Raw genomic sequence first — 23,019 nt, 5'->3', positions numbered from 1 at the left:
AACTTGATTTGACTGAAAGCTTTACCTGTATGAATGAAGTCCACATATATATATATATATATATATATATATATATATATATATATATATATATATATATATATATATATATATATATATATATAAGTTGACTTAGCATAAAAATATTATGTAGTTGGTAGGTAGGTAACAATATTAGTATCTACACAATTAGTTTTCTGAATTCTGTGGCAATATACCTAATGTGTGCGGCGGCTCGACCCCGCTAACCTACCCACTCTCACTGTGACATCTGTCATTGTCAATTGAGATTTGCATTTGTGTAAATTTGTTTGTTGCGTAGCGTTGATTGAGATCTAATTTGCAGCGTTTTTCTTAGAATATTGTCCTTCTATGAGTTTCACTGTGTGAACAAATTTGTTGACAATGGCTCGGGACAGAAGTCCTGATAGGCGAAGATCGCGGTCGAGAGAAAGGCGTGACAGGGAGCGCTACGATGAACGCGACTCTCATCGTGATAAAGGCAAAAGGAGGAGCCCTAGAAAAGAACGTGAGAGATCACGTAGTCCTGTTAAGAAGGACAGGGAGAGGTCCCGAAGTCCTAGGAAAGACAGAGACCGGTCCAGAAGTCCTTCACGAAAAGAGCGCGGACGTTCTCGGAGCCCTAAGAAACGAGACGGAAAGGATAGACGAACAGACGATAGGGATAAGAATAGGAGCAGGAAAGAGGAAGAAAACAAACAAGAAGATGAAGAAATGCAAGAAGCAAAAAAAGATGAGCCAAAACCAGTAAAGAGGGAACCTCTATCTCTTGAAGAACTCCTTGCTAAGAAAAAAGCTGAAGAAGAAGCCCGAAGCAAACCTGTATTTTTAACAAAAGAACAAAGAGCAGCATTAGCTTTGGAGAAAAGGCGGGAACAAGTAGAGGCCATGAGGGCCAATATTGACAGGCCTTCTATAACAACTATAGACCTCACTGGTTCCAATAAGAAGGAAGATGACAAAAAGTACAAAGAAGATCGTGATAGAGAGCGAGAGAAGGAGAGGGAGAGAAGGATGGAGGAAAGAGAGAGAAAATATGAGGAAAGAAAATCTGGCAATGATCGCCGAGATGATAAAAAGGATAAGAATGAAGATTTCTCCAAAACAAAAGACAAGGAACGTGAAGAAGAAGCCATAAAAGCTAGATATTTGGGCATAATAAAGAAGAAACGCCGTGTTCGAAGGTTGAATGACAGGAAGTTTGTTTTTGACTGGGATGCCTCAGAAGACACATCAAACGATTACAACACTTTGTACAAAGAGAGGCATCAAGTACAATTCTTTGGTCGAGGTCATATTGCTGGTATTGACATAAAATCACAAAAGAAAGATCACAGTAAATTCTATGGCAATCTATTGGAGAAGAGAAGAACTGAGCTTGAGAAGGAACAAGAGAAATTACGGCTTAAGAAAGTAAAAAAGAAGGAAGATAAACAAAAGTGGGATGACCGTCACTGGTCAGAAAAAGACCAGGATGAAATGACAGAAAGAGACTGGAGAATTTTTAGAGAAGATTACAATATTACAATCAAGGGTGGTAAGATCCCTAATCCCGTTCGTTCATGGAAGGAAGCTGGCTTCCACAATGACATAATGGACATCATCAATAAGGTAGGCTACAAGAGTCCCACACCCATTCAACGACAAGCTATTCCGATTGGCTTGCAAAATAGAGATATCATTGGTGTTGCTGAAACTGGTTCGGGTAAAACATTGGCCTTCCTCATACCTCTACTCACTTGGATTCAGTCATTACCTAAAAATGAGAGGTTGGAAGATGCGGACCAAGGGCCTTATGCTATTATATTGGCTCCAACACGTGAGTTGGCCCAACAGATTGAAGAAGAGACAAACAAATTTGGGATTCCTCTAGGCATAACATCTGTAGTAGTTGTTGGAGGTCTTTCAAGAGAGGAGCAAGGGTTCAAATTAAGATTGGGATGTGAAATAGTTATTGCTACACCTGGTCGTCTCATAGATGTTCTTGAAAACAGATACTTAGTCCTGAACAGATGTACCTATGTAGTATTGGATGAAGCTGATCGTATGATTGACATGGGTTTTGAACCTGATGTACAGAAAATCCTGGAATACATGCCCGTTTCTAACATCAAGCCTGACACAGATGCTGCAGAGGATGCTTCTGTATTATTAGCAAACTATAATTCAAAGAAAAAGTATAGACAAACTGTTATGTTTACAGCTACTATGCCCCCTGCTGTGGAGCGTCTAGCGAGGAGTTACCTCAGGAGGCCCGCTATAGTGTACATAGGATCTGTTGGTAAACCTGTAGACAGAACAGAACAAGTTGTCTTTATGATTGGTGAGAATGAGAAACGGAGAAAGCTCACGGAAATTCTGCAGAGAGGAGTCGAACCTCCCATTATTATATTTGTCAACCAAAAGAAAGGTGCAGATGTACTTGCAAAGGGTTTGGAAAAGCTGGGCTTCAATGCTTGCACACTTCATGGTGGAAAAGGACAGGAACAGCGTGACTTTGCTTTGGCTAGTCTCAAGAATGGTTCAAAAGATATTCTGGTTGCTACAGATGTCGCCGGTCGTGGTATCGATATTAAAGATGTTAGTATGGTTATTAATTATGATATGGCTAAGACAATTGAGGATTACACACATCGTATAGGCCGTACCGGTCGTGCAGGCAAGACTGGTAAAGCTGTGTCTTTTGTGACAAAAGAGGATTCTGCTCTATTCTATGACTTGAAGCAAGTGTTGCTTGCAAGTTCCGTGTCGACATGTCCGCCGGAACTGATGAATCACCCAGAAGCTCAGCATAAACCGGGAACTGTCGTCACAAAGAAGAGGAGGGAAGAAATGATATTTGCTTAAGTGAATGTCTATGTTCTGATTTCTGATAGGAATAATGTTTTTCTGTTGTATAAGTGGTCAGCAAAGTTTATTTTTTGATGACTCTGTACCTGTTATAGTCAAGAATAATGTAGTGGATAACCACAAAATGTCACTGAAAAGATAATTAAAAAACGAATAGAAAAATATTAATTTTATTTTCATTGTCGTCGTTAATTTACACTGTAGAAGACTAGTAACAATAAATAAACATCATTCACTAACTGGACAAATCCATTATGTATTTGTACACTGAAAAAAAAATAAAAAATACTTAACAATAAATAAAATTCGTAAGAATATTATAAAGCTTTCCTCAATTTCTACTTAATTCTTTGTGCTTGACCTATAAGGTGTTTTTCACTTGGGAGTTGCAATTTCATCTGTTGTGTCTGGTTATATTTAGCATATCTTACTTACTGGATTTTCAACGGATATATCATCTACGTCGTCTTTAAATGATCCTGCAATAAAGAAAGAAATAATTAAAACAAAGGCATAAAATATATTATAAGGGATAAAAGATGCAATCCAACACCAAATATGCAACATTTCCAAAACCAAAATGCAAATTATGCTCTAATTTCAACAATTCTAAAAGTAATCTCCACCACCAAAGCTTGTAAAAAAAAAACGCGAATCAATGCAAAAAAGCGTCATGACCGTCATGCAGTTCAAAATTTTGACCTACGTACTCAAAATAGGACCTAATCCTTTTTATCTGAAGGTTTAGAGTCGCTTGCCTCCTTCGCCGGCGGGGGCATCACGGCCTGTTTGACGGTGGACGCGACAGATACTGTCAGGTCAACAAGCTCCGAGAAGTCTTTTGGTATCGACAGGTCGGGGAAATTCACCTCCAGCTGAGGGTCGCCGGGCTTCACTGATGGGTAAATATTGAGACAAATAAGAAAAAAAAAATACGTCTACAGGTGATATCATATCTCTGAAGTTAACTAGATTTGTAGATAAAGAAGATATTCATCTTTAAAAAAAAACGACCAGACCACAGGTCGTATAAAATTGGCCAAAATGTTGGACATACACTCCATGTGGTGGTGTTTTAATTAGTGTAGAATATTGCGGCATGAAAGATTGTATACCTCCATACAGGAAATTGTAAGCAATGTTAATGTATTGCTTTGCTAATACACCATTGCTCTTGACAATTTCTTTTGTGTCCTCCGGGAAGCACACCAAGCCCATTGTGGTAGTTCCCACTCCTGTGTATATCACCCTCTGAAACAATTTGCAAATTTTTACTTTGCATTATTGCTAGGCAAAGGCTTTGTGAGACAGTGACAGTGTGGCTCAAATACGGACCTGAAGAAAAAACCACACAGTTCATTAAAATTCACATAAAGATATAAGATACCTACATAGCAAAATAAAATTTCATTTTCGTCTTTACAGTCTCAAGTGTTGAAAAGAAGTATTTAACAAACTACTATTTTTTGTCATTGCAATACCGAACAGTCAAGATTGGCTGATAAATAGACCCAGTGTTACCAGCCAAAAAAAGTAAATAAATGACGATGACACAGTGCCCTCCTTTATTTTCTACTTTTTATAGAGAGACTGCACTTACATGATTTTTATAAACAAATATTAAACATACCCTGATGAAGCCACCTCTAAGACCAAAAATTAATCCAGTGAGACCTCCCATGACAACAGCACCATACCGAACATCCTTGTTCTCTTCCTCACGTAAATACTTTACAATCCCTATAAGATCAAGAAAATTAACTGTTAATTTCATTTAACCATTTTTTTTATAACACTAGCAGCTAATTATGAGGATTGTATATGTCTTGAAGTTTAGAGATTTTATCACAACACAAAGAATACAGATTTAATCTGTTATTATTCTTAAATATTATTTTCCTTAAAATCAATAGTGTTTTTATGTTTTTGCATCTCCAAAAATATAAAGATTCTGTAATTTTACTTTTTTAATAAAAGTTAATCTATACATTGCAAAAGTTTGTCTGCATCACACTTTCTCAGCTAAACTATTTTACTGATTTTCATGAAATTTGGTATAGATATACACATTTGGTACCTATAGAGACACAAGGTCAAACATAGGCTTCTTTATTTATAAAATCAGCTCCTAAAGTGCTGTAATGATTGGGAGGGGGGGGGGGGGGGCAAAATTTGTATGAAAAATGTTACCCCTCCATTATATATATTAAGTCATACAGACTGAATATTGTCTGATAAGTAAATTCCTTAATGGCTTTCTGCTATGAGTAGGTAGCCGCAGGCAACACCTAATTTTGAATAAACCCTGAGGTAGTTACTGAGTATACTGAGAAAGGATAAAACTAATACAAACAGTCAGTTTTGTCCTGCACTTGATGGTAGTTGTCTGACACTGTATTCTTGACGGACTCGGTTTGCGCCAGCACTGTCTGGATTGATTCACGAACAGCTCTCACTGGTGCTTGCAAAGCTTGTCTTACAAATCCAGGCTTTTCTTCCTTCTCTTTGGCTTGTTGATACCTGTTGATGCAATACATATAAAATATATTTGTAATACACAGTTGACAGTTGTTTTAAAACTTATATTTCTAATTGTAAATTCAGAATTATCGAATAAGCCTAGAAGATTATCATTGTCTAGAAATTTGGTTATAAGTATGTCACAGAGAATACTATGTACTTACTCAACATATTCAGCATGTGGAGCTTCATATATGGGTAATTCTGAGGGTTTCATTGGTGGAGGTTTGGAAGGACCACTTGCCACATCCTTCAAAGGAGTCGCTGCGTTGATAACAGGGACTACGGCCGCCAAGCTCGACCCAAACACCGCTTTTCGAAGCATCTATAAAAAAAAAAATTATGCTGCAAAACATAAAATACATAATGTATATTATACGTGATTAAACTACTTGCCTCTGTTAGGAAATACCAAATTGCTTTAAAATTACATAAATAGTGGAGGATGATAAAATACAAAATAGCTATCAGCTGGTTCGATTGACAACTGCAAAATTGACGTTACGTAAGCTATTGCCATTATAAAATAACAAAAGTAGATCAAACAAAACACTTTTTTTTTACATATTTCGCAATAATTTAGGGATGCAACAGGATTTTTTGTAAATATTTCTGTACACTTCAAATGCAGATCCGGTTCAATAAACTATTACAATGTTTCAAATGCCTTTTATTTATTTATTTATTTATAAATAACCTGCAAAAGTTGCAAATTTAATGGAATAATGAAAAAACAAAACGAAAAATGTCATGTTTCATAATGTCACGAAATGTCACCATTGTCATTTAATGTCATCGCAATCGCCATTGCCATTATCTGTCAAGTGTTCACGAAACAAAGTCGTAAATGTCGCATTTTTCTCTCTCGTCCTCGTCTTTGTGTACCTATTGCTGTGATTTCTGTGCATTTTCTAAATCTGCGTTAATGCCATAACTCTGACATTTATATAATAAACGGAATAGTAGTACAAATTAGCTTGAGTGCTATCAGTTATTATTTTGCGAAGAATTGTTGTGCCAGTCGTATCTGTGGAACAGTTATGTGATTGTAAGTTTTGAGTATCCAAATCAATAAATTTGTTGTATAACGTCCGGCCTAGAGTTATGAAGCCCGAAAATGTGATCATGTCCACGGTGAGGGCTGGTCGTGTGTGTAAACTTAGGAGAGGCCATCGCGTGAAGACAGGATCAGGTATGCGCGGTATCATATCACTGGGTGCATTTATTCGGCTGGTTTGCGCGGGACTGATTTCGCTTATAGATCATTTTTCAGTAGCGTTTCCGCCGCTCTGTCGGAATCTAACATTTGTATTATAAAGTAGCTGAATCCATTGTATGATTCCATAAATTGATAAGTAAAAATAATTTTATGGAAAATTTAGTTTGTAACTAAATTGTAATGATTTTTTTTATAACCTTCTGCAAAACTTAAGGCGTAAAACATACTGCCTACTTTATAAAAAAATCTTGTTAATTATATGTTATTCAGAATCTTTATCAGGTGTCAAGGTTATTAACCTTCTGAATAACAACTCCAAATGGATTTAGATGAAGCTACTGCATAATACATTACTACATTAGAATTTCTATTAACATACAAATACCATATATACTATGGCAATTTTTATAACCTTTTATCTGGGCATGTAAGACAAAAAAAAATTTGTTTGAAATGATCTAATATGAAGTTTTTGTTTAAATTTACAGTTATGGGCTCATATTTATCTTAATTTAGGCTTATACCTATTTAGTTTTTAATTATGAAATTGAAGCCAGAAAACATTTTACAGGATTATTTTTTAAAGTCATTATGAAAAAATATAAATATTGCCATTGACTAAGTAATTAATTTTAAATGTTCAATCGCCAATCAATAATGTTTTTCTATAGGGCTAAATGTTAATAAATCCTTTATATAATTTGATGACCTATCTTATAATTTAAAACAATACTTAAAACACTTAAAACTTAATATATAAAATATTGTATTGTAATGTGTTTTGTGTGTTAATGATAATAAATAAATATGTTCAGAATGTTCTAAATCAAGAAATACTATATAAGGTGTCCCATCAAATAGATGGTTTAGTGCTTAGAATATTTTTTGTATATATTCCATGGACCTCACACTGTAAAGACTGCACATCATGATTGCACAAATGGACATGAACTACTAACATGAAGTTGCATTGATTCAGGACTGTAAGGTGCATGATCTTAATGATGGTCGCTTGATCGGTCCCGAACAGGAGCTGCAACTTGACCGGAGCTATCTTTGGGATGAAATGGTATATGCTTTTATAATTTTTGCCAGCACTTTAATATTTTTTTTATATTCTTTTAATAGCTATGAAATTCCACTGCTGGGTGATATATTTTTTTCCTTTATTATTACTTTTTTCACTATGAGCGACTTGATCGCCCAAGGGCCTGATTTTTGTGCAATTGAAGAAAGTTCACATTAAATGTTCATCAAAGAAAGTTCACATCAAAAGTTCATATAAAAAAAAATTTAGAAACTTGAACTTTTCTTCTTGAAGGTTCCCTTTTTGCTTATTCTCATGATATTCACAATTGAAAAGTTCTTTCCTACGTTCAAAATTCGCTTTGAGTGCTAGGAACTAGGAACCAATAGAATTCAAAGGTCATAACCAAATTATGAAAATTTGGTGTGTGAGTTCAATTTTTTAATTACCTACCTATATTAAACATTTTAAACATTCAAATGTGCCAATACTGATTGTCATTTTACAATTATATAAAAAAAAGAGTTTAGACTCAATTTTAAATTTCAATTTAAACATTTTCGAGGTTTTACATTCTTTCTATTCCTACGCATGATTTGAATTTTTTCCACCCCAGTTTTTCACATATACTTGACTGCATGTTATATATTTTATATTGGGATTATACTTAATGCCAGTTACACACTATCGCCGAACTCTGACCGACGCAGACTCGAATGAGTGAACATTCTTAGTTTGTATGAGCATTTTAATTTACCACAATCAGCAAATAAACCAGCAATGTATTTTGATTCCGTCAAAGATTGACGGTCTGTTTATCAATAGTGTATAGCCGGCTCAATGTTTACTGTTAATTTATACATATATTATTGTAAGTAGTAGCCTGACTTGATTTAATTAAACTTTATTTTCACAAAATAGGATAGAATACATAACAATAGATAGCCGTAACAAAATATCTCGCTTTGTTTCAACTGAGTGACACTCGCAGACAGATAACAAACATTGATCTCATGTTCCAATAATGACTGACACATTATAAGCTCTTCTTTTGTAAAATGAAACCGGACTAAAATTATAATAATTTGATTACAATCAAATTATTATATATGTATAATGTATTATATTATGTAATATAATACATTATACATATATCTTACTAGCTTCGGCCGCGTGAATTTCCGCGGGAAATGTACTTTTTCCCGATGAATGAAAGGTAAAGTGGCCCTGTCCTCGTAACTATGTACGAGTTTCAAGAAGATTGCTCGAGTAGATAAAGCGTGAAGAGGTAACATAAAAATAAAGTTACTTTCACATTGATAATATTAAATGAGATCTTTTGATTCACCTGTAGTATGTTCGTAGAATGGATTTAGCTTGGAGAAGTTACATAGAGTATCTTACGCATACTGAAGGTGCACGCACACAAAGGCACAACGATTTTGTCGTTAGATCTATCAAAATCAAATAATTCAGAAATTAAGCCTTCACAGGCAATTTTTCAATTTTTCAAGAAAGGTACATTATCCAAGATTGCTATAGGCTATATTTTAATTCAAAATTCCCACGGGAGCGAAGTCCCGGGCAACATCTAGTAACCAATATTTCGGAACAAACACTACTGAGGAGTATCATGCCAAAAGGGCTTACCATTTTTCAAAATAAAAATTTGTACTTATATAATTTTTTTCTCATTATCGAGGATTTTATGCAAAATACTTGCGGAAAGCATTACAATGTGACGTCAAAACTTTGCGATTGACAACCTAGATACGTCAAGATGAAATACGCCTTGAAAAAGGTAAACTGCGCGTTATATCCAGGCCCTCGTTATTGAACAAAATGTAGCATCTGTAGCGGGCTTGCGTCACTCAACCAATGTGAACATAATTCCACTTGATAAGTCAATGGTTCTCGTGGCAAATTATCACGATAATGGGCCAACTAACCAGTAATTACAGCTGTACTCGGTGACGCGTCCTCATTGTGCTACTTTTTGTTACCAAGTTGGCGATTATTGCATGGCAAGTGTGTTAAACATGTTTTTGTATTACATACGCTGACGTAGTATGCGTGATCAACTATTTATTATAGTTAAGTGCCAACTGTTGCCCGCAGCTTCGCCCGCGGTAGCCTATGTGTGTGTTAAATGAATGTGAAAGTGTTTGTTACCTCTTCACTTAAATATTTTTCCGAGATGAAAGATATAATTCCGGAAAAATAACTGTTCCCGTGTTAAATTTATGCAAAAGCTTAAATATATATTTTTCCAGGCAACCACAGTAGATACATGTTACGACAAAATAGACAAGACCCCGGGTGATTAGCTATTTCAAATTTATTTAAATCGGTCCAGCGGTTTTGCCCTGAAAGCGTGTCAGACAGAATTTCGCATTGCTAACATGTTTGGTATGGATACCATAATATTTTGTCCTCACTTAAATTCTGCGTATTTATATGGTTTTAGTTCTAACTCTTTAGGTCAAAACTTTTTTAGCAATTTAAATCCCACTGTTGGGCAAAAGCCTCCCCCAACTTCTTCCACGCATTCCCGTCCTTGGAGTTCTCTGGCCATATTTTTTTCGAATCTTTCTAAGTCGCCCCACTAACTCGTCCTAGGTCTTCTACTTTTCCTGTACCTGCAGGCCTACCATCAACTCTTACGGAACGATTCAAATGCATCGTATTCATACTAAAAATTAACTCGATAGAATTTGCGATCAGATCAGTTTAGGTCCTGAACTGCATCGCAATAAGAGATGATGGTAAGCCCCCTGTCGGCTGGAATCAATAAATGAGTAATAATAATAAATCTTGCGTGAACAAAATAACACAAGGATCTCAATGACATTTATTTGTTCTCTATAATTTATCATCAAAGCCGTAAAACCAGCAATTTCAGTCGCGAGATGGTGCTTAGCCTCAGAGCGGACTATCCCCCGTGTTTCGAGCGTATCATTAGAATATTCCTCAAACAAATATCTAACAAAGTCAAATCAAACTTGCCCTGTTTGAATGTCCCATAACTTTGCCAATTATAAATGGAGAATGGAGGTAAGTAATAAGGAGATGGAGCTTTTGCTATAAGATCGTCATTAGATGCGAATGTGCCATTATTTTTTTGCATCTGTTCTGGCTAAATCCCGAAGTGCGGTTAGGTGCAGCCGGCCTCAGTTGGTTACACCTGGTGTAGTCAGCTTAGGTATCCTCGCCTAGACCTAGATTTAGCCCTTTTCTTTCCGGCTAGATAGGGTTTTTTATTTTCGTAACCATGAAATTTTATGTTTAGCCTTTGGTGTCCAAATGCTGGTCCTCTACTTCTCATCATTTCATATAATTTTATGTTAAGATAAGCTAAGCTAAGTGTTACATCTATCGGGTCGTAACACCTAAATTTCTAGTTTGTTTTGTTTCAAATTCAAAACTGTATTCTGTTTATAATATAATCCCTTACTTATACTAACGTGAATATATATTTTATTTACGTAAATTTTACGCGAAATTTTACCTCCGTATGACCTTTACTTGATTGAAAAGGAATGGGGACAATATGGCTTTAATATTGGTACCAAAGTAAATATTAAAAAATATATATTTTTTGTAACAAGCCGTCTGGCTGATTGGCACTTTCCGTCCAAACTGCTGGCCTTGGATGTCATTTGAATTACCGTCTAATCTTTTATTTACGCAAATATTTTTATCCGGAGGGATATTTCCAGCCAGTTAGAAAATTTTTACGTCATATATGCGCTATGATAAAGTTAATTAAAATAAATTCTGGCTCTGTTATAATGCTGATAATCCCACCCAACTTCATTCAAGAGGTTATAAACCTACTTTCGCATTTATAATATTAGTAGTTGTTAGCCGCGGCTGCGTCTTCACCTTCCAGGGGGCTTCTTCCGCCATCGACTCTTAACGCGATCCACTTTACGACCTAAACTGAACTTCATCGCAAATTCGTACCATCTACTTAATTTTTTGTATTGAATGCGATTCATTTAAGGTTCCTAAATTGAACTGAGTTGCCTTGGAATCGTTCTGTGGGAGTTGATGGTAGGCCTGCAGCTACTACCGACCAACCTCAATTGACGTGAAAGATGAACAAACAAATAAACACCCTTTGATATTTCTACTCGCATTTGTTCTTTTGAACTTGCGTGTTACGCCTCATCTCTGCTTCCTATCAGGCTACATTGATTTTTTAATAATTTTTAATTAAAAAAAAAACTAGCATGCTAGATTGCACTCAAATCATTAAAAAAGAACTAATATATTTAGCACGCAGCGTACACATTTGCTTGACAAATTTAACGATCTAATGGATGCTGTAAAGGTATGATAATCATGTTGTTGGATCTGATTACATTTATTTGTTCACCTCTCACCCCACGGACGGGAGGCGTTGCTACAGCGAATAATCCGATTTATTTGACAAAAAAGATTCCCTTATGAAAAAGGACAGTGTGTTTTTGAGATCGATGTTATTCAATCATGAACCAATGTCGACGTTCTTTGTGTCTCCAGAAAAAAATGTTCTTGAAATATTTATCTTTTATAGCATTTAGGGTTTTATCTGAGTCACGATCACGAATCAACGGCGCGCGTTCAAAAATTGCTTCATTTTAAAAAAGATGTAAGATTGTATAGGTGTATCATCATCATAAACCATTAATCATAGATTTTTCGTCTACGATTACTCTAAAAGTATAATTTTCCTCGAAAATGTTTTTAGTTCGTAAACGAATCGAGGTAATTTGGGACATTTCCGTAATAGTGAAAAATTGCAGTTAGGATTCTTTTTTTTTTTTCAAAATGTGATTTGAAAATACAAAAATGTAATTCAATTAAGTAAATTACATTAAATAAGGTAAACTAATGTGGTGGCCATATTACGATACCTATTCTGAAAATATTTTTGTACAAAGTGGCAAAGAATCTGATGCTACACTTTTGAGAATAACAAACAGTACACATATATAACTTTCCAATTTTGTACCTTGTGAAAGTTCACATTTTGTTGTGACGCGTGTCTCACTTTATCTTATCATTTTAATTCTATTACTTAACCGATTGATAACACTAATTTACAGTGCGTCCTCATGGAATCCACTCCAGTATCTACTTTATACCCCATCGTTTATCGCCTATCGTGCAATAAATAATAGATAAGAGCGCATGATGAAAAAGGTTATCTGTTGCCGAATGAGCATAGTCTAATACGCTTTCCGATGCTTTATTAAGAAATACAAACTTGCCATTTGCGGTTAGTGCGGTTAACGTGTCTAGAGATCGGGACTGCGGGAAGTTAAATTTGTCTTTATTCTAATTTGTCTTTTAGAGATGTTACCTGAATGTTTGTGCGGAGCCCACGTTGCGCGATCAACCAACACCCATTTGACCAGAACACCATGAAAAGGAAATTTTTGTTCATGAACTTCTCTCGAATTTCTGACCATGGAATTAGCTACCTACTAATTCCATGTTTCGGACATTTTGTAGTAATTTTAGGTTTTATTCTTAGAACGTCTTTGTCAAACAATATTGACGATATTGAGTTCGAGTTATAAAAATGTCACCAAAATGTCAGTCTTAATATTTTGATACGGTTTTCGGAATGTTCTTAGCAAAAATTCGGCAACGTTGTTGTCATGATGTTATATTATATTTTCATCTGGGTCGCTTTTCTCATCATCGTCAAAGGTTAAGCTAAAACAAAGATTCCAACAAAATAAAAGTACAACATAAATACCATGTGTTAGATACCTATTTATTTAGTTATGTAATTGCTCTCAGTGTTTGTCTAAACGGCTCAAAAGCGACTGAATTGATTTTTACACAGTTTCCATCAGGAGCCTCAGGATTTTGCATTAAAGCTGGAACTAATATGGGATAATAAATTTAAATACGCTCTGTTCCAGTTCTGAGAATGATGGCCATTATGGAGGGGGATAACGAGGAAGTCCCTAAGGAATTCCTGGAGACGGGCCGGACCGGCCGCCGGAACGCACTACCGGACATTCTGCAGCAGCAGGAAGCGCAGGCCAGCACTGCCGACCTGCCTGCAAGGCTGCAGCAGCTCGCCACCACAGGTACTGATCACCACAGAATCATTCTAATCATAGAAGCCTTTGCGCACGACCACGTCTTGTGTAAGTGCAAATTACGTAGAGAACTAATGTCTGTCTATGCCGCTTCTGCCTGGTCCTGACGGAAGGGACAAACCCAAATATTGCTGGCTTGATCTCGTCAAGGTTGTCTGATGTATTCATGGTGATAACTAAGGTTCGGTACCTATCCTTGTAACTGTGTGAAGTGGAGAATGAAAACGTAGAAAAGTTGATGAGGAAGTAAGGCTGAGAGAGATGAGAGAGAGATACCTACAATAAACATATATGTACGTACTCTACAGCAAACAACGTAAGTATATCCTATCTACTTAATAGAAATGAAGCCACTAATTTGTCGTTATTTGCCTTCGCCGACTGTGTTGTCTCAGTGCTCAATGCAATTAGGCTCCTAATTACGTTGACGCTATGTTTCAACATGTAAAAACATACCATATGTCTTCGACACAAAGCACATTATTCAGTAACGTGACGCCAATAGTTGACGCGATATTGCAACAAATCAAATCACACCTTATAGCTTCAGTATAAGTTCCATATTCAATACTAGTGTTGTGTCGCCGGCCGTTGACGCCATATTTCAACGCTAATGTACCAAAACGGAACTTATGTCGTCTGTATACAGCACATTATTCTGTGACAAAAACATATCGCTTCCGTATCAAATTGGGTAAGAGATAATTTGTTCTGTATTTTCTAATTTCTTTGCGCCGCAGACAAATAAAGTAATATTTTAAGTAGGTACTATTTTGCTTATTTTTATATATTTTTTCACTCTCATCCATAGTAGATAAATCCTATTAAATAATTCAAAATATTACGAGCGCGACATGGCAACTTTTCTTATAAAATTATTTTTCTACTTGACCGTCCTGTCGAATAATCTCCACAAAAAATATCATATTGGTGATATTGATTCATTGCTCCGTTTTGATATGTGAAAAAAGGAAGGACAAACAAACACGCTTTCACATTTATAAATACGGAAGTATGAATGGTTTTATTTACATTGAAGCGTTCATATTTCTAATAGAAAGAACTATGAACTTTAACAGTTCAAATTCACAGGATTATTATTCCATTAAGTACTTACATTAGCGTTACAGCTAACACGGAAAAACCTGTCAAAAATTTCCACGAAGCCACGTGAAATCCCATTTATTTTTTCTCTTCTCAGCGTATTTATCCTTACATATAAAACAAAGTCCTCACCGCATCTCTCTGTCTGTTCGCGATAAACTCGAAAACTACTGCATGGATTTTCCTGCGATTTTCACCAATAGATAGAGTGATTCCTGAGGAAGGTTTAGAGGTATAATTTGTTATATATTTACCCGAGCGAAGCCGGGACGGGCCGCTAGTAAAAAATAAAAATCAAGGACAAAAGAAAAAGTTCCATTCACAAAATAGTAATCTTCTTCATAGTCGTATTTCTCATGGCTGAGGGTCGTGGTCATCACATGGAATGAAACACACACAACAACTTTTATTTTAGGGCATAGGCATCATTAATGGAGTGGTGTGCCATTGCCTTCTCCATTTCACACACAAGTTAATAATAATAAATCAGTGTGCAGGTTTCCTCACGATGTTTTCCTTCACCGGAAGGAAGTGGTGGTCGATTAAAACTACTGTACATGAGTCAGATTGGTGTCATTTGGCACGAGTAGGATTCAAACCTGGGACCTTTCGATCCACGTGTCTTAACCATTACACTACCGCTTCAAAACAGCCCTAGTTAAAAGTGCCAATACACTAATCTACCGGCAATATTGTTGTCAGAAACACAAGTACACATGTACATAGACAGGTTGTGCTCGTGTTATCATAATCCATTGTTGCTATCGATCAAATACTCGTAAAGTTAGTGGACGAGTGGACGGACGCTCTCGTGACGATTCGCGGGCTATCGTAGGTCACCTGCGTAAGGTTATCTCTTTAGTAAAAATGTTTCAAAGGACGCCATGAAGTGGATGCATGTAGATTACTTTTTGGAAAGGAATATCCTCGTAAGAATAATAAACTGTATTGGGCACAAATTAGAATAGCTATCTAATCCTATATTACAACCGCGTCGTGTCGCATCTAAACGCGATAAAGTGAAAAATTACCGGATGGATTTTCGTACGGTTATCACCAATAGATAGTGATATTCTTGAGGTTTTAAAGAGTATAATTTATTATGGTTTTATTATATATATATATATATATATATATATATATATATATATATATATATATATATATATATATATATATATATATATATATATATATATATATATATATATTACGAACGCGCCGCACCGAAGCAAGCAATGTGCCCAGAGTGCTGGCAGTATTTCCCCGCTGTGAACGAGGCTTATACGCTGAGCAAAAAAGATCATAAAGCGGGATCAAAACATAGCCCGGTTTTTAGGGAATAATAATCGCTATTTTATTGCTATTGCTATTTTAGAAGTGAACATGACTTGGACAATTGTGCCACATTGATCAGATATAAATAAAAACTCGAAGCCTGCGATTAGGTGTGACGACGTGAATGACTCACTATGCTATCGCGATCTGAATCTTTGGACAATTGGTAAGCCACGTCGATGTGATAGGAATATAGGATCAACACAACAAGATGGTTTAGTCTTGTTGGTTGTTATATATTAAGTGTTACTGTTGTGTTATTTTAGGAAAAAATGGTCACTAATGAACGTTGCTTCCAAGCGAGAGTTGAGTACTGTACTTTTGTTATACCAACTTTTGTAGTACTATTCCGCGCGTGGGAAGGAGACAGCATGATTTTTCCACACCACAATTTTATAACTGAAATTCCATTATCAGTTCCACTTTATTAAATTAGAATATATTTGTGTACTTATATTTTCTGATATCTACAGTACTAAAAACATAACTATCAATTTTATTACAGACTCAGACGATCCACAGCCGAGCTGTTCGCAAGACACGAAGAAGAACGACGCGCAACAGAAACGAGACAACGGTAGTTGAGCTATCTCCCTCACTCACGGTCCTCGGACTGCTATGGACTTGCCCAAAGCAAAAGTAATCTCAACCAGGTAACTGTTAAGCACTGAGTAACGTAGCCCCTAACCTTAGTCGTAGGTATGGTGTACAAATATAGCTCTAATGTCTTTGTTTGTTAGGTTTGAATTCGAGTGTAAGTTGCGGGGGCTCCGAATGGATTTGGTATGAATGTAAATATGTGTACGGAATCATGAATTGTTTTCATGTTTAATGTAAATAAAAATGTTAAAATTATGTAAAATAACAAATACGGATTCTTAAGGTGTTCACACAGTAAAAGGATAAATGACTGCGTTTTGTTTTGGTAACTAACTATTAGCGCTACACATTTAGATGACAGTCGAATGCAATGTGACTTTCGCTTATGTCGCCTTAAATAAAATAAATATATTAGGACAAACCACACAGATTGATGCTAACTCAACGGTACTATATTTTATAACGAATACATATATAGATAAACATCCAAGACCCGGGCCAATCAGAAAAAGATCGTTTTCCATCATGACCCGACCGGGTATCGAACCCGGGACCTCTCGGTTCAGTGGCAAGAACTTTACCACTGCGCCACCGAGGTCGTCAATGTTGCATTTATGCAGAAATTTTGTTTAGTTGTTTCAATATTGTAATCATTTTACTATGGTCTACAAAAATGTTCAATCTGCAATATTTTGGCATATAAATTTTGAAAATTATCATAATTACATATATTTTATCTTGATTGTACATATTTTTTTATAATTCTCTGACCTAGTCTTCTACCCTTCGGCATAATATTTTATTTCAATACAATTTTGTGAGCTGTGTGTCACATTAACAAATGAACAACAATAAGCAACATTGAATTTAAAACAATACATTTATGTAGTAAAGCGTGGGTAATACCAACAATTCTTAGCATCTGTAACTATGTTTTGGCATATAATGCTATTATTGTTTTGTTGTTTGAAATTTTATTACTAAACAATACTTATTTTAAAGAACAGGCTGTTAAACCTATACATACGAAATGGTATATACCTGTATGTATCTTGGGTTTCATATTAATAAGTACTTCTAAAAATCGTTAATCAGTCGCATTCACTGAACGAATACGAAAACCACTTACGAGCATCCTTCTCGCATAGAATATATATCCAATGTATCGTATCATACCACTTCCTATGTATATCGATATTATGCTAACTGCAATTACTGAATCGTAAAAAGATTCCGATAAAGTAATGACGCGGTTTGATTATGATGTTGTTGCTACTAGGATAAAAAATGGTCATTTACCTTTACATCTCGGAAGACATAATGAGACAATATCTGATTAAGTAAACTGGTGAGACATCTCTTGGGAGTTGGCAATAAAATTATGCAAACACTTTTAGTAATTTGCCAGAGTTCTTTGGAAACACAATTAAGCGCACATATCATAGCCTTAGTATGTTATCGTCAGATGCATTAGTTGCACTGTTTTACAAATTTGCATAAATTAAATAGTGTAAAAAAAAATATTTCGTTTTAAGCCACGCGGAAAAGCAAACAATGACCTATGATTATTTATCTATAAATAAAATATATTGCCATCTCTCTCACGCAAAGTTGTTCTAAATTTGAATGCGGAACTTAGGGTTATTGACCAATTTTCCGTCTGACTCGTAAACGGAATATATTACAAATATGTACCTACGTTAAGTTTAAAAAACGAAGTTTAAAAGTTGATATAACGGAGCCCCTTGTAATATTAAAATGTTATTCGTTTAGTGTGAGGGTATAAAATCGTCGGAAATAAGACAATATAGCATTGATTGAATGTAAAGATTTATCGATGAAGATTTTTGTAGATTTTAGGTTTTCGATGTTTAAACTACAAGTTTTTCAAGAAGCCGGTGGACTCGCATCGGTATGTTTGCGTACAAAATTGATTTGTACGTGTTGGCTGTGTCGTCGCTTCAATGTTACCGTATTATTTTGCATTGCAAACGTTATTTAAAATATAGAATCATTTTTGTCTGCGAATATACCGTAAATTAGGGAAGTGAATGTTATTTGGTGCATTAATTTTTAGGTTATTTTATATGAGGTTATTTCAAGTTATGCGCAAAAGTATGGTGTCTAGTGAACTAAAGGAAGTCCTTTAACAAATTTGCGCTCAAATTGAAACAACCTTATATTTGCGCGTTCCTAATTTGTAAAACACAAAATATACGCTTAGTTATCATGATATACACATTACAATAAGTTATTTATTCGTGAATTGTGTGATAAATGTAAATGATTGGATTACGAAGAGTACAATTTCGTTTTATTATTTTATGAGTGAGATATTGAAGTACAGCCCGGTGCTTAGTTTATATTTATTTGAATAAAACTGTTGGCAAATAGTGTCTGATCATAAAATGGTCTATATTATAAGTTGCCTGATAAGTTGTCATTTTTTAGAGTATACATATTTCATATGAAATGATTAGTGAGGAGTTTTTCAACACATAATTGAGTAGATAATTAATGCCTCATTCAAAATCCAGATGATAAAGAAGATATTCTTTTAAAAAAATGTCTTATTTGCTTAACAAACTCGCGTTGTACAAATATTTAGTGTTTAAATGTTGTGTTACATGGAAAACTAGCTATAAAAATTTTGATTGCGATGGGACTTGCTTTTAATATTATTTTTTATTTAAAGACAAAAATATTCCAATTCGGTTCATGTGTTTCAATGGTCTTGTCGTTTTGAAATATGACCAATTTTATGATTATGTTGTCAGCCATTACAGTAAATGTGACACAGTAGTATATTAGTATTTCGATACTCAAAAGCTTAGCCTGAGCTGAGACACCTAACAAACGTAAAATAATTAGCACAAATTTATTTCGATATTCGTTTTTTCTTCACATAATCAAATACTAACTCGAGTAACATGACATCGTAAAGGCTTTTTTTCGAGGCTGTAAAATGGCTGTTATGCTATATTTCTTAATTTACACCTAATGTTAAAAAAACGTAGAAAAATACGTAATTACATACGCATATCTTTTTTTTTTGTAGTAACTATGTAAGAATTATTTCACATTTTCTCCCATAGATCATGAATTGCCTTAAATATTCTTATTCTTATAATACATCGAATTTAATTCAACGTTCTTTGGGGCCTATTCGGTGTTTCGGTGTGTCTGTAATTCTAAAAAAATAGGAATTCTGTCAATTGATAGTGTCAATATTAAAATAGGTTGAGTGTTATTTTCGAATCCATACTAACATTAGGTATAGATAGTTAGACAGTGCTTGGTTCTTGATAATTTTTAATTAGACTGGGTTGATTTTGGAACGTGTTGGCGTATTTTTTAATTGAATAAAAAACGTTTGAATGTGGTCCATAGCTGTCCTGAAATTATTTCATCAAATCCTAAATCAACTTTACTAAATTAAAGCTAAAATTATAATGGCATATGGATGAGAAAATAATACTCAAGCGTAAACAGTAGATTCTATATTATCGGAGAGGTATCGCACAAAGAAAACCCAAAATACCTATGTATTCCTTTAGAATCTATAAATTAAGATCTTCGTAGTGCTCGTAGGTGTCGCATCGTTAGCGATGTCTCATTATAATGTTCGCACTTCGTGACTATTCTATGTTCGCATATTTGCAAGGACGTACATTGCTCGCTTTTTTCAGCTATCAAAGTATAAGTCGCATTAAAAATACGCAATGTACAAGTAGTACATCAAGCTACCCAAATTCATTGCAAATTCGTCGCTATTACCTACGCATTGAGATAAATGCTGGATAACTTGATGCGGTCGAGTGTAAGTTACGTGCATTATAGTTTCTATGTGATGGTATGCTTGCTTGCATGTTTGTTTGTAAATATACCAACTTCGAATAGCCAAGTGTCGGCATTATTTTTTATTCATGTGCAATATTTCTCTCTCGCTCTTGCAATCTGTTGAAGAGGCGGAAGTGTTACACATCTCAGCCGGTTCGTATTTTTCATTCGCGAGTTACGGCGTATACAAAGGAATAGACACAATCTACATTTACTGTACATACAGTCTATTTATGAAGATTTGAAAATAAATTAGGTCGCTGTGTGGGTACTCTTCACTTGCAACACTGTGTTTTCTGCCAACTTGACCATTGCATTTGGTATGGCAAAAAATGTAGTTAGTTGAAAATCCGTTTTCTACTCTTTATAGACAGACTATGTATAGATAACAGAGACTAAATATACCATATTTAGTATATGTAATATGTTACTCACGTATGATTTTTAGTTTATAATGGTTCTCAGAGCGTTTCGACCGCTGCGGCCGCGTTGTCATTACGATCCGTCAATTTTCTTGAGGCGGGAATCATTTCCAAAATCAATCAATCAATTCATAAAATTGGCATTATCGAAATAAAGATTGATAATTTCAAAGTCAGTAAAACTAATTCTTGTCTTTGTTAAAATTTGAAAAATTGGCAGAAATTTACGAGATGTGTAGGCACGTTCACACGGACAAAAGGGGTCCAATATTAAGCGAGAGTGTCACTTGAAATAAGGTTTTATATCGTAATACACTTTCGTATATTTACGTATAAATGTATTGATACAGTATTTAGAATTATCTTAATAACATGTCGATTATAGCATGATGTAGTTAATGATTTTAAAGGAACGTAATGGAAATCATCTTGCCCGCGGCTTTGTCTGCGTGAATTTTCCAAAAGGTATGTCTTTCTCTGTATTTCTATTTGTAATGTATGCAAGGTTTCAATAGGATTGATTGAGTAAATAAACCGCAAAGTAACAAATAAAGTCTCATATTAATATGGAACTAAAGATTGGGATAGATTGGAATATTACCTATACCTCGCCAAAACGCACCTTATATGACCTTGACTTAGAAGATTTAGGACACGTAGGGCACATATTAGAATAACGTATGTTACAGGTAATGAAAGCAAACATAAAACGCACTCCGCTCACTAGGATCGATATTGTGTTACAAAGAAAAAAAGGATATTCAATATGTAAATTTATTTGTAAAAATAAACCTGATGACTAGTTGGGAACTAAAATCTTAAGTCTTTTTGTCTGGGATACTAGGGTTCTGGGCATGTATTCCCAAAAGTAAATTAAATCTATGCAAACTCTTACATCACCAAGTGATGTAAAAATATATAACGGTCTTTTCCAAAAATCTTGTAGACGATACCAATCGCAGGGGATTATTAGACTTACTAATATCACTCGCCTTTACTCGACTGTTTTCTACATATCCCCTAAGACTTTTTCTACCTCTGAGTATAAATCATCTTAGGGACTATTTATAGAAAAAGTCTAAAAATCCCCTGGAGGGAAATTAAAGGGATTTGTGAAAAATCGCATAATTACAATCGCATAATCGCATAAATACAATAATTGGACACAAAGTTTACTAACGAAGGGTTATTTGGAATAAGCTAAAGTAAATTGTCACTTTGAAATTTTCAGTGTAATAATTGTGACGAGTGTCCTGTGTTTGATAACTTTACTTATTAGCCATTTAGCATGTATTTTATATTTCTATTTATCATTGTAATTCTTCTGGATCTCTGAAGTTAATTGATATCAATTTTAAGTTTTTGTGATTTTAAGAACTAGAATTATGTACTTTTTATGATATCTTGTATTTATTCAAAAAGTAATGCACTTACATAAGTCAGCTTTGTCTATCTTAAAAATATCTACTGATTTATTCTATGTCATAAAACGTAATGTAATATTTTCAAGCTCTTTTAAAGTTTTTTAAAAACTTTTAAAATAATACTAATATGTGTAATATTAAGTGTAAACTACTGCGAATAAAACTACTTATTTAAAATATGCGCCGGAATCTTAATTTTAATTTAGTGATTTCGAATTTTTTATTGTATTCAAATTGTTGCACTTTAAAAAATATTTATCTTGTTTTAGTATAACAGAAGAACAAACACATAGCAAGTTACAAACGTTTATGTAATTAATATAAAACTGAACAGAATCGCTGAACGTTTTAATGAATGATGAGAAAATTTGTAGATCAAGAATGCGAGAGAAGATAGTGTTAACGAATTTGTATCGTTTTGTATCTAGTTTGTCGTCAAACGAAAAAAGATAAAGTTGTGAAAATTTGTTTGACTTGTTTTATTTGGCACTAATTACCATTACTTACTTCATCCATCATTAATTCTTGAGACCGCTCCACGAAAGAGTCT

The 23,019-nt window shown here is 34.7% G+C and overlaps 3 protein-coding genes across 8 annotated transcripts; 2 read left to right on the top strand and 1 right to left on the bottom strand.

Moving 5' to 3' along the window:
* Positions 1 to 275: 275 nt before the first annotated feature.
* Positions 276 to 3,035, top strand: LOC128669969 (uncharacterized protein). Its single transcript, XM_053745253.2, has one exon. It carries the CDS (start codon positions 406 to 408, stop codon positions 2,866 to 2,868), a length of 2,463 nt encoding a protein of 820 aa, XP_053601228.1. The 5' UTR covers positions 276 to 405; the 3' UTR covers positions 2,869 to 3,035.
* On the bottom strand, positions 3,026 to 5,921 carry Mic26-27 (MICOS subunit 26/27). Of its 4 annotated transcripts, XR_008404713.1 has the most exons (8): positions 5,788 to 5,921; positions 5,556 to 5,716; positions 5,225 to 5,391; positions 4,502 to 4,611; positions 3,987 to 4,122; positions 3,582 to 3,766; positions 3,307 to 3,350; positions 3,026 to 3,138 (listed from the first exon to the last, which is right to left on the bottom strand). XR_008404713.1 is itself a non-coding variant. In XM_053745254.1 (7 exons), exons 2-6 carry the CDS (start codon positions 5,714 to 5,716, stop codon positions 3,594 to 3,596), a joined length of 747 nt encoding a protein of 248 aa, XP_053601229.1. In that variant the 5' UTR covers positions 5,788 to 5,921; the 3' UTR covers positions 3,026 to 3,350; positions 3,582 to 3,593. The 4 variants fall into 4 exon arrangements, 3 of the variants coding, with proteins under 3 accessions (XP_053601229.1, XP_053601231.1, XP_053601230.1); XM_053745254.1 differs by having other exon boundaries at positions 3,026 to 3,350; XM_053745256.1 differs by lacking the exon at positions 3,582 to 3,766.
* Positions 5,922 to 6,211: 290 nt separating this feature from the next.
* LOC128669881 (cAMP-dependent protein kinase inhibitor beta-like) lies at positions 6,212 to 22,936 on the top strand. 3 transcript variants are annotated; one of them, XR_008404705.1, is made up of 4 exons: positions 6,212 to 6,583; positions 13,559 to 13,729; positions 16,689 to 16,836; positions 22,739 to 22,936. XR_008404705.1 is itself a non-coding variant. In XM_053745098.1 (3 exons), exons 1-3 carry the CDS (start codon positions 6,496 to 6,498, stop codon positions 16,766 to 16,768), a joined length of 339 nt encoding a protein of 112 aa, XP_053601073.1. In that variant the 5' UTR covers positions 6,212 to 6,495; the 3' UTR covers positions 16,769 to 22,936. The 3 variants fall into 3 exon arrangements, 2 of the variants coding, with proteins under 2 accessions (XP_053601073.1, XP_064292036.1); XM_053745098.1 differs by having other exon boundaries at positions 16,689 to 22,936; XM_064435966.1 differs by lacking the exon at positions 6,212 to 6,583 and adding an exon at positions 13,189 to 13,340 and having other exon boundaries at positions 16,689 to 22,936.
* The last annotated feature ends 83 nt before the right edge of the window (positions 22,937 to 23,019 follow it).

This window comes from Plodia interpunctella, chromosome 5 (genome assembly GCF_027563975.2).
Source record: "Plodia interpunctella isolate USDA-ARS_2022_Savannah chromosome 5, ilPloInte3.2, whole genome shotgun sequence".
NCBI classification, from domain to species: domain Eukaryota; kingdom Metazoa; phylum Arthropoda; class Insecta; order Lepidoptera; family Pyralidae; genus Plodia; species Plodia interpunctella.
Note: the sequence above shows the minus strand (reverse complement) of the source record. Positions and strands in the feature narration are given on the sequence as shown.

Bases quoted from the DNA above. Each gene is read 5' to 3' on its own strand.
- LOC128669969 (XM_053745253.2), top strand. From the start codon at position 406: ATGGCTCGGGACAGAAGTCCTGATAGGCGAAGATCGCGGTCGAGAGAA.
- LOC128669881 (XM_053745098.1), top strand. From the start codon at position 6,496: ATGAAGCCCGAAAATGTGATCATGTCCACGGTGAGGGCTGGTCGTGTG. The intron at 6,584-13,558 runs GTATGCGCGGTA...GCTCTGTTCCAG, and splicing joins TCGCGTGAAGACAGGATCAG to TTCTGAGAATGATGGCCATT. The intron at 13,730-16,688 runs GTACTGATCACC...ATTTTATTACAG, and splicing joins GCAGCAGCTCGCCACCACAG to ACTCAGACGATCCACAGCCG.
- Mic26-27 (XM_053745254.1), bottom strand. From the start codon at position 5,716: ATGCTTCGAAAAGCGGTGTTTGGGTCGAGCTTGGCGGCCGTAGTCCCT. The intron at 5,392-5,555 runs GTAAGTACATAG...TTGCATCAACAG, and splicing joins CCACATGCTGAATATGTTGA to GTATCAACAAGCCAAAGAGA. The intron at 3,767-3,986 runs GTATACAATCTT...TTTACCCATCAG, and splicing joins TTACAATTTCCTGTATGGAG to TGAAGCCCGGCGACCCTCAG.